Below are 10,484 nucleotides of genomic sequence, written 5' to 3'. Positions count from 1 at the left end.
AAGGAAGATACTTCAGTGCCGCATGATCCGTATATATAATGATCTTGGATCCGATCAAGTAGGACCTAAATTTGTCCAAGGCGAACACTACACCTAAGAGTTCCTTTTCCGTAGTCGAGTAGTTCACCGGCGGGATTTAGAGTTCTACTCGCGTAATGAATGACGTAGGGCTTCTTATCTTTCCTCTGGCCTAAGACCGCCCCAAGAGCATAATCAAGCGCCGCACATAAGCTCAAAAGGAAGGCTCCACTCGGTGGGCGCATGATAGGTGCAGTGGTTAACGTGCCTTTAAGCTTGGTGAAAGCTTCCCGGCATTACTCGTACAGAACATCCTTTTGAAGAAGATTACATAAAGGACGAGAAAGAAGACTAAAGTCCTTTATGAATCGCTTGTAAAATCCCGCGTGTCCTAAGAAGGATCGCACGTCTCCGATGTTCTTGGGTGGAGGTAGGTTAGAGATAAGATCGATTTTTGCCTTATCTACCTCGATTCCTTGGGACGAGATGATATGCCCAAGGACAATTCCCTTTTGAACCATGAAATGGCACTTCTCCCAATTAAGTACCAAGTTCTTTTCTTCACATCTTTTCAACACACATTTAAGACTTTCCAAGCACTTGTTGAAAGATGGACCGTAAACAGAGAAATCGTCCATGAAGACCTCTAGATATTGCCCTACCATATCAGAAAAGATACTAAGCAACATCGCTGAAAGGTGGCCGGGGCATTACATAGTCCGAATGGCATCCTTCGATAGGCAAAGGTGTCGTAGGGACATGTAAATGTGGTCTTTTCCTGGTCTTCAGGGGCTATCTCTATCTGGTTGTAGCCCGAATACCCGTCAAGGAAACTAGAATAGGAATGACCAGCTAACCTTTCCAGGATCTCTGATCAATGAATGGTAAAGGAAAGTGGTCTTTCCTCGTGACGGTATTCAATTTCCTGTAGTCAATGCACATTCTCCAACTAGTAGTGACTCTAGTTGGCACGAGTTCATTATTAGCATTGGCTACGATGGTGATTCCGGACTTCTTAGGGACCACTTGAGTTGGACTCACCCATTGACTATCGAATATAGGGTATATAATACCCACGTCCAATAGTTTAAGAACCTCGGCTTTAACCTCATGTTGGGATTTAGTCTACGTTGTGGTTGCCAAGCGGTTTTTGCATTATCCTCAAAGTATATGTGATGAGTACAAATCGAGGGATCGATTCCTTTGAGGTCCGCTATCGTCCATCCTGGGCTCCTTTATGCTCAATGAGAGTAGATATGAGCATACTCTCCCGTTCTTTCTCCGTGGGCAGAGATCACCACCGGTATGTCTCATCTCGACCTAAATATGCATATTTCAAATCGAGGGCAAAGGTTTTAGGTCAAGCTTCGGCTTGAGGTTAAACGGTAGAGGCACTACATCGTTTGTGGTAATTCTTCAAATTGTGGCCTCCATCGGTTAACTTCGAGTACCAAATATCAAGCAAGGCACATGTCTCCTAATCATGTCATCATCAAAATCATGGGAGTGGGCTGGGCACGTGATGGCCTGAGGATAAGGTTAGAGGTGTCGATCTTCCACGAAAGAGTCAATCATGTTAATGTCATGGAAATCGCCATCATCCTCTGGCTCCCGTTATTGAAAAAAATGTTTGACTCCAATGTCAAATTTCCAAAAGACATAGTCATGATACCATTCCCGCAATTGATAATTGCATTTGACGTGGCGAGGAATGGGCGACCAAGAATGACGGGAATCGAGTGCTCATGTTATTGATGGGTTCGGTGTCCGGGATGATAAGTCTACCGGGTAGTAAAATCTATCGACCGGACTAACACATCCTCAATTATCCCTCTTGGTACACGAACAGAGCGATCGAAGTTGTAGTGTGGTTAGGGTGGGTTTTAATTCACCCAAATATAGTTGTTTGTAGAATCAAGTTAACACTTTTCCCTAAGTCAAGAAGTGCGTGATCAATTCGATGGTTCCCGATTACACATGATATGGTTGGGCTACCGGATCCTTATATTCTGCGGCACGCCTTGCTTCAGGATGGCACTCACTTTCTCACCAAGAAGATTTTCTTTTAATAATTTTCCGCCGTTTGGGGCATAAGTCTTTTAAATTTGGCATATGAAGGTATCTGTTTTAACGACATCAAGTAGAGGAATGTTGACTTTCACTGTTTCAACACCTCTGGATATCCCGAGAGTTAGAGAGAGGTTTTGGTGAAACCAACCGTTGGGGGAATGGAGCAAGCCCTCAAGTTCCGGTTCTACTTTTTGTGGGGCATCAGTGGATCCATCATTGTTGTCCTTTCTGCTTGAGGCTTTTCGGGCCTAACCGCAAGAGTTTTATCAATGATCTTCCCACTCCTAAGAGTGGTGATGGATTTAGCATGCCCCATCTGATTTGAAGAGCTGGGATCATTATTCTCGTATCTGCGGTTTAGGATTGGGGAGAGGTTGTGCAGGAAGCATCCCCTTTTCTATAACCGTCATACGAGAATCTATCTTTGGCATAAAATCTGTAATTCCCCGCTTGAGGCAGCTCTTGTATGGGATTTTGAACCGGTTCCTCTTGAGGTTTCACTTGATTTGGATTTTGATTGAAGAAACGTGAAGGAGTAGCCGTCTGTCCATTCCTCCAACTAAAGTTTGGATGTTTTTCCAGCCAGGGTTATATGTATTGGAGTTAGGTCCAGTAAAAGGTCTTTGATAATTATTTACGGCATTGGCTTGTTCATTCAACACTCCTCGAAAGGCAGGTATTGTAGGACAGTTTTCAGTTGTGTGAATGTTGCAATCACAGATGCCGCAAACAATTTCATTGACCTTATCCTTCTTTCCTTCCATGGCCTCAACTTTCCTTATGAGCGTAGTCACTTTACACTTGAGATCATCCTCTTCTTTCAAGAGATATAATCCACCTTTTTCCTTTAATTGAGTTGGCCTAGACGTGGTGTTCGACTTTGGGTAATAGTCCCAAGATTGTGTTTTTTCAGCCAAACTATCGAGGTAGTCCCATACCTCGTCGATATCTTTATTAATGAACTCTCCATTACACATTGTCTCGACCATTTGGCGCATGGAAGATGTCATTCCATCATTGAATAAATTTGTAATGCGTCACGTTTCATATCCGTGTTGTGGGCATGAACTGACCAAATCTTTGAACCTTTCCCAACATTGAAAGAATGTTTCATCTTCCTTTTGGGCAAAGTTCATGATCGTTTTTCTGAGGTAATCGTTTTATTATTTGGGAAGAATTTATTTATGAATTCCCTCTGCATGTCGTTCCATGTGCCAATGGATCTAGGACGCAGTGAATGTAACCACGTCTTAGCTTTCTCTTTTAAGGAAAAAGGAAAGAGTTTCAGCCTAATTGTATCCTCAGATACATTAGGAAAACATAATGTAGCTATTATCTCATCGAACTCTTTCAAATGTAAATATGGACTTTCAGATTCAAGTCCATGGAATTTGGGAAGGAGTTGGATAACTCCTGGCTTGATGTCCATTTGTCCTGTGTTTTCAGGAAAAATCATGCATGAGGGCGTACTCACTCCCGCCGGTTGTAGAAAATCTCGTAAAGTACGAGGCGGGGGTGCCTGTTGCACCTCATTTTCATCCTGGGTATCCTCCACCCTGGGTGGAAGTAGAGGAGGTTGGTCTTCAGCCATAACCTCAGTTAACTCAGGGGATTTCGAGCGGTGTCTAATCCTGCGATGGATAGTCAACCCCTCAACTAATCCTCCTTCAGTCAAGAGACGTCGAGTGTTGTCACGGGCCCACTTGGGCATGAAACACTCGCAGCCCTCAATCAAATTCAAAGTCTAATCCTAAGAAAGGAAGAGGAAATCTAAAAAGAAAAAGAGAGAGGGAGTTGGAAAGAAATTACCAAATTGATGCCCCTAAGTTAAGGACCTGCAAAATAACACAAAAATAAGTTAGATTCTAAAAAGAAAAATAGCAGTAAATCAATTTTTAAAAGAAGGAATTTTTAAGAGAAAGTGGAGACTTCTAAAATAAATTAGGAAAGATCTAAACTAGAAAGTAGATTATTAAAAGAGAACTGAAAGATAAGGAGTAGGGAAAGAGCTTACCAAATTAGAAATTTCTATCTTAAAGGCCTATAAAATAGGAAGGTTAGTTTCTAAACAAAAATTCTAAAAATAGATTAGGAAACAAATTAGATTCTAAAATTAGAAAGTTACTAAAAATAAAAGTAAAAATTTATAAAATTCAAACCCTAATTCTAAGAAGTAGAAAAAGTAAAGAGATTATTGAGGAATTACCAATTTATGGACTTATGTCAGGATCCTACAAAATATGGAAACAAGTTAGTTCTAAAAAAATATCAATTAAAAATCTAAAGCTACAGTTAGTAAAATCCTAATCTCAAACTAATTCTAAAATTAATTAATTTCAGAAAAACGTAACCAACAGTCCCCGGCAACGGCGCCAAAAACTTGTTCACTCCCCAAGTGCAGGGTTGTGATGTAGTAATAAACTCGGTAAGACCGGGACTGATACCTGTACGTTATCTGAAACCAAGTAGAACTAGAACTAGACTAAGATGTGATCTAAACCAAATAAACTTTAAGAAATAATTGTGGAAGAATTTTCTAAGACTTTAAGGAATTCAGAGAAAGGAAACTAGGGATTCAGAGGATCCACTTGTAGAGATCAGGGAGAAATTATGCCTGCATTAATATTTATGAAAATCAAACTGAACCTACCTGATCTGATTTTCAAGAGATGAAAGGTATATGAATTAGAATGGATTCCATCATCTAACCATGCCCAGGAGACAAAGCAAACAACAGAATTAAACTAATTACCAACCAATCAACCATGTATGAGGATCAGGAAGGGTACTGTCATCCGACCATGCCCATGGAGCAATGATGAACAACAGGGCTTCCTGACTTCATAAACATAAAAAGGGGAAAGGAATACTCAAGGCCATTGCAGATCCATTGTAATTTTAGTCATAACAGACCATTAAAGACACAAAGAACATTCCCCGAATAAAATTAAATCAAAAATCAATTCAGTCTAAACAAAGGCGCAAGCGAAGACTTATCCCATCACGCTACAAGCTTCACCTCTTAGCCCTAGCTAAGAAGTTTTAGCCTGACATGGATGGATTGATCTCCATATGATCCATCAGAAGATAAAAACTCAAAAAGAAAAAGCCCGGAAGGAAATAAGGAAATCCAGATTGAACATGCCAGCCTCCAGTCCAGCCAAACTGTCGACCTTCACGTTTCTTCTCCTCCCTTTCTTCTTTTCCTTCCTTCTTCTTTTCCTCTCCCAGCAGCAACCCACATTGCAACCTCAAGACCCAGCCGTGCACAGCAGCTGCATTCCTTCAAAACCGAGCTCCCCTTCCTTTTCTCACGTCTTCTCGGCTGCACCCTCTATCCAAACTCCCCTCAGCACGAACCCTCCTCCCTCCTTTTATCTTTCTTCTCATCTCCTGCTGTGGAGTCCTGGCAGGACTCTACTGCGAAAGCTGGAGCTGTTTGTGATAGGACCGGGCTCTGAATCACGCAGCAGAGAGACTTTCTGCGTCAGAATGTTTGGTGGGGCCCACTTTATCTATCATTTGAGAGATCCATGCCGTCCAACAGCTTCTCCTCAGAATTTCGACCGATCATGGTCTGTTTTGATCCTCTGTTGATGCTGCCCATGGAAGAATTCCTGTTGTAATGATATTCGAACGGTCCTTTTGTGATCGTTGTAGCGGCCACGTATGCGTGAATGGCTGAAAACGGTCAGCATGGTTCTGACAATATTGAGTCCCTCTACATGATGGACGGACCGGATTGATGATTTGGTCCGTGATGATGGCCCACTAAGAGTCGGGCGCTGTGAAGGCGGCGAGCCTCTGGTTGGTGCCGTGTGTAAGATCCACTCCGACCATTCGATTCGCGTCGAAAAACCAGTAAGATTTGACTGGTTTCATGTTGAATTCCGTGTGGCCCACTGATTCTTTCGCTCCACCGTTAATCATCCGTTTTAACAGTTGAAATCCACTCTCCATTATCTTCTGAGATTCCGCCACCTAGGCGAGGGTCTACCCCAACCTCTCGTCACAATGGACGGTCCAGATCTCCGTAGTAAGTGCTGATTGGGGCCCACTGCTAGAAAACGGACGGACAGTGTCCGTCCGCTGTTGCTGCGGGAGAAGAAGAGAATTCGGTGCACCGCAGGAGTGCACCGTCTATGCACTCGCATGCTCCTTGTGGGGTCCATCATGATGTATAAATGAAATCCGCTCCGTCCATCCATTCTGTCACATCATTCAGACCGTGGAGACCGGAGATGAAGCAGATCCAGACAACAGGTGGGCCCAGAATCATGATTCCGAGGGACGATCTATCCATTAGGCCACTTCCACCAGGATACAACGGCCGAAATTCTGCATGTACGGTTAATTTATGTTCTTCAGGCCGTGTATGACATTTCGGGACAAACGGATGGTGAGAAACCTATGATCTTGCATTCTGGCCGACTTTTGGGCCACTTGAGCTTCAGTTTCTCGATTTTTTTCGGATCTCGGCTGTGTAAAATCGTCGATCCCAATCCCCAGGAGTCCGTCCCATGCTTTAGTGTCATCAGATCGGTAAATCCATGCTTTTTAGTGTCCTTTCCCAGTCCAAGCTCATGAAGACGCCCTACATCACAAATACAATTAAATTAGGCTATTAAACGGTGTCATGCTTGTAAATCCATACAATAAATGGGTCTGATATGCAATATTTGACCCTCAACAGTGGCAATTGTTGCGGCAGAAGACGAATTTATCGAAACCCGTTACCCTGAATGCTCCTCTGCATCTGAGAGAAGTGCTTCATGCTATAGATCTCTGGCTGTAATAGTAAGTAGCATTTTCAATATCTTTTACATTGATTCAAAAGAAAAATAAAGATAAACTGCTCCAAACAGAGATCGGACTTCACATACACCAAAATTTGGTGTAACTATACAACAACATTTTCATCGATCCGATCTAAGAATACTCAAATATTAGAAGTTGTTTTATATTGAGAAAAGCTAGCAAAACTAGCTTGTATTTTTCTTTGATTTTATATCCAAGTTTCTAATTCCTCTTTTTTCTTCTTTTGTATTTGTATGGTACAATTCATTATCCTTTTGCTGGCAAGACATCTTGTTTCTGTACTTGTTGGTGGAACAGACCATTATGCATTCACACTTCTCACTGTAAGTTTCTGATTATTATTTTTTTTTTCCAACAGCTTAAAACTAATTTAAGTAACATCAGCTTTTGTTGTTGGACATTTGGTGTCCATGCCGTCCACGGTTCAAAAACTCAATATTCAGCTAGGTTTCTCAATATTCAGCCGGGTATCATAGTGACTCTGCAAGAGATCTCATTGAGTCAAGTCAACTCAGCCAATTAACTGCGTAGGTGGGGCTACCTTTTGGCAATGTGGACCATTCATCTGGTGTTGCCCATTTAGATGGTCCATGCTACAAAACATTTATATCTTACATAACTAAGTTATTCAAAGAGAATCAGTGGCTGAAATGGGAATGGAGTTGTTGCTTGTTTGACCTGTGTTAACTCAGTTGCATAGCATAGTTCAAAAACCCGAAAACCTGACTCAATGTCCAACTAGGTCGGGTCGATTCAAAGCTCGAATGAGTCTTCACTTGACTCGACTCAAATAATAATTATTAAAAAATATGCAAATTATTTTGTTTGGTGGTTAATATTAACCTGGTGGATACATCAAATAAATAAAAACACCATTATTAAATACAAATTGAAGTGCTTGGTGTGGTGGTGATAGGTTTGTGTCCTCTGTAGCTGGTAGGTGATTTGAGTTCACATTTTTATTTTTTTTATTTTTTTTTCCATCTTACCAAGAAATCAGTTGACCCTGGGTGAGTGACTTGGTAGAGTCATGCCAAGTCAACTGAGTTTATGAGCCGACTCATCAAGTCCGACTCAAGCTAGTCAGCGAGTTTCCAAGAAACTCAGCTCAAAATCTAGTAGAGTTGAGTTGGCTTGGTCGAGTTTTGAGTTGAGCCACCAAGTTTTGAAACAATGTTTCAGAGTGCTATTAAACTTGACAAACACTAGTGAATATCAAATCTGGTTTGATGACCCATGGATCTAAAATGGGAATTTTAGAATATAAATCTTCCCAATACATTTCCATTTAGGACTTCCATTATCATCTTTTCAGCAACTCCAAATGATTCAACATCTAGAAATAATCAACATTTGGGCTGGCAGCTTTTGAGTCTAGGATGCTTATAGGAGTTGCAGTCACATGTCCTATTGATGGAATTAGCTGCTCCATTGTTTCTTAGTACTGATGGAGAAATACCTGAAATTGAATAAGTGAATTTTGAATACAGAACTGTATGTACAAGTTCTATCCTCTTACTTTTCGTTCTAGAAAAGGACTTCTCTAAAACCGATTCTTCCTAGTTGCTTTAGATGAATCTTAGTTTCTTATTTCTTTGCTATCTTCTAAGATGGGACCTCACCCGAATAAGTTCTTACACTTCCCAACCATCTTTTTAAGACTAATTGTAAGATTCTTTTGTGGTAGGTTTTCAACAAAGAAACAGACCGAGACATGGTCGTCTTGCTTGCAGCCAGAGCCTTGAGACTGGAGAACCAAGATGCCATTGATACAGCCATCGTTAATATGCTTACTGATCCAAAGGAGGTAACTAGACCATTTTTTAAATGAGGCCATTTTATCATGATTTTTGCTTTGGTCTTTATAACTTAGAGAAAAACTATAAGCAACTGTTTTTCCTACAGGCCCGGCCAAATCTCACAAAAGTACATTTTCTGCCCTTCAATCCCGTCGACAAGCAGACTGCAATTACATACATTGATTCTGACAGTAATTGGTATCGAGCTAGCAAAGGAGCTCCTGAACAGGTATTTATAGACTTTGAATAACAACAGAAAATGCTCCACAAAATGCCTGTAAGATTATGGATGGAAACTACATTCACTGGAAAGCTTTATACAAGGGCAACACATGCACAGAGGATTCCCATATCAGTTTTACTTGGAAACCTTACCTGTGGTTTGTTAAGCACAAGCTACTTTCCTACAACAATTCTGTATACGTGTGGTAATCGTCCTGGAACTAGTCTTTGCTTATGTATGCTTGCCTGCTTGCATACGCATGGAGAAAGTGTTGATTACTGAACTTTCATCATTCATATCTGAGCAATGATCTTGCTAGATTTGATTGTCAGTCATCCATCACCACTGGATCCAACTGTTGATTGTCACTTATGCTTCTCAAGAACAGCTAAATTTATTTTTTCTTGCACAGTGCCAGATGTTTGTCATATATTAAGTTCTTAGGCACCCCAATATGCACAATAACTCCGAAAAACAAAGCTTGCATTTTGGATTTCATTGGATCCTCATCTTTCCTTCATTTTACAATGTAAGTGCTGATTTTCAAGTCTGACATTTCTGTATGTGCTATTATTTTGGTTTCAAACTGTGTTTGCATGGTTATGTTGTTGTTTTCACTTGCTTTGTCTTGGACGTGTGTTTACCTTTACCTGGAATTTGCTTTGATGCTTTTGTTTGTGTTTCTAGCCAATGATGACTTAGTGAATGACCAAGTGCGAGTACTTGCACTCTGTGGAAATGCAACTACTAGGACAGTCTGAGGCTTCACTTAGATGAATATTCAAACAGCATGTGTGTGTGACTGTGTTCCATTTCGTCTTGATTATCATCTCTACAGTAGTGATTTCTTTAATACACATGCATTGTACTTTGTTGATGTAGCAGTTGACAAATCAGGCTATAATATGCAACGTTTATAATTAGCAATGTTTTAAAAATAGGATCATCTTGATATGGTCCAACAGGTTTTGAACTGCAACCAGTCTTGACTGGATGAAATAATTCATATTAGATGATTTAAGATAATAAAAACAATTCAAACTGAACTAAAACTAGTGATTTTCCTAGATTGAACTCTTATTTTGAAAAATAAGAATGCATTTTATTGTATGACATTGACAATGTCATGGTTCAATCCAATCTGGTGGAAACTAGTTCTCAGTTGATCATTGTGGTCAATGTCTAGAGTGTTACATCAACCATTCATTGTTGACAAGTAACGTCCCACCATCTGGAGTTCGGCTGCATAACAGAGCTTGTCACGCCACAGACTTGGTAACTGGACTCACAAAGAACCTGATAGCCGGTTCTGGCCGCAACAGCCTCCGTAGTACCCCATTCTTGGCTCCTAAAGCAGGTTACGATCCTGGGATCCTACAAGAAGGGTTTTCATAAATCATATATCCATTCCAATAAGAGCATACCCAAGATCACAGCAAGTAAATTTCAAAAATAACAAAGAAACATACAACAAAATCCACTATGAATTTGAACTTTTCAAGTACAGGGCTGAAAGGAAATACATAAGGTAACAGAAGAAAGAAGGAAAGATCTGC

General features: G+C 40.7%; 1 protein-coding gene and 1 non-coding gene across 2 annotated transcripts; both read left to right on the top strand.

Moving 5' to 3' along the window:
• The first annotated feature begins 3,135 nt into the window (after window positions 1-3,135).
• LOC131247761 (small nucleolar RNA R71) lies at window positions 3,136-3,242 on the top strand. The gene has a single exon (XR_009172031.1). It is a non-coding gene; the product is annotated as a small nucleolar RNA R71 (small nucleolar RNA).
• Window positions 3,243-7,142: 3,900 nt separating this feature from the next.
• LOC131247313 (ATPase 10, plasma membrane-type-like) lies at window positions 7,143-9,399 on the top strand. The gene is made up of 3 exons (XM_058247678.1): window positions 7,143-7,229; window positions 8,594-8,713; window positions 8,812-9,399. The coding sequence occupies exons 2-3, from the start codon at window positions 8,621-8,623 to the stop codon at window positions 8,953-8,955; spliced, it is 237 nt and encodes a 78-aa protein (XP_058103661.1). The 5' UTR covers window positions 7,143-7,229; window positions 8,594-8,620; the 3' UTR covers window positions 8,956-9,399.
• The last annotated feature ends 1,085 nt before the right edge of the window (window positions 9,400-10,484 follow it).

This window comes from Magnolia sinica, chromosome 5 (genome assembly GCF_029962835.1).
Source record: "Magnolia sinica isolate HGM2019 chromosome 5, MsV1, whole genome shotgun sequence".
Taxonomy (NCBI): Eukaryota; Viridiplantae; Streptophyta; class Magnoliopsida; order Magnoliales; family Magnoliaceae; genus Magnolia; species Magnolia sinica.
Note: the sequence above shows the minus strand (reverse complement) of the source record. Positions and strands in the feature narration are given on the sequence as shown.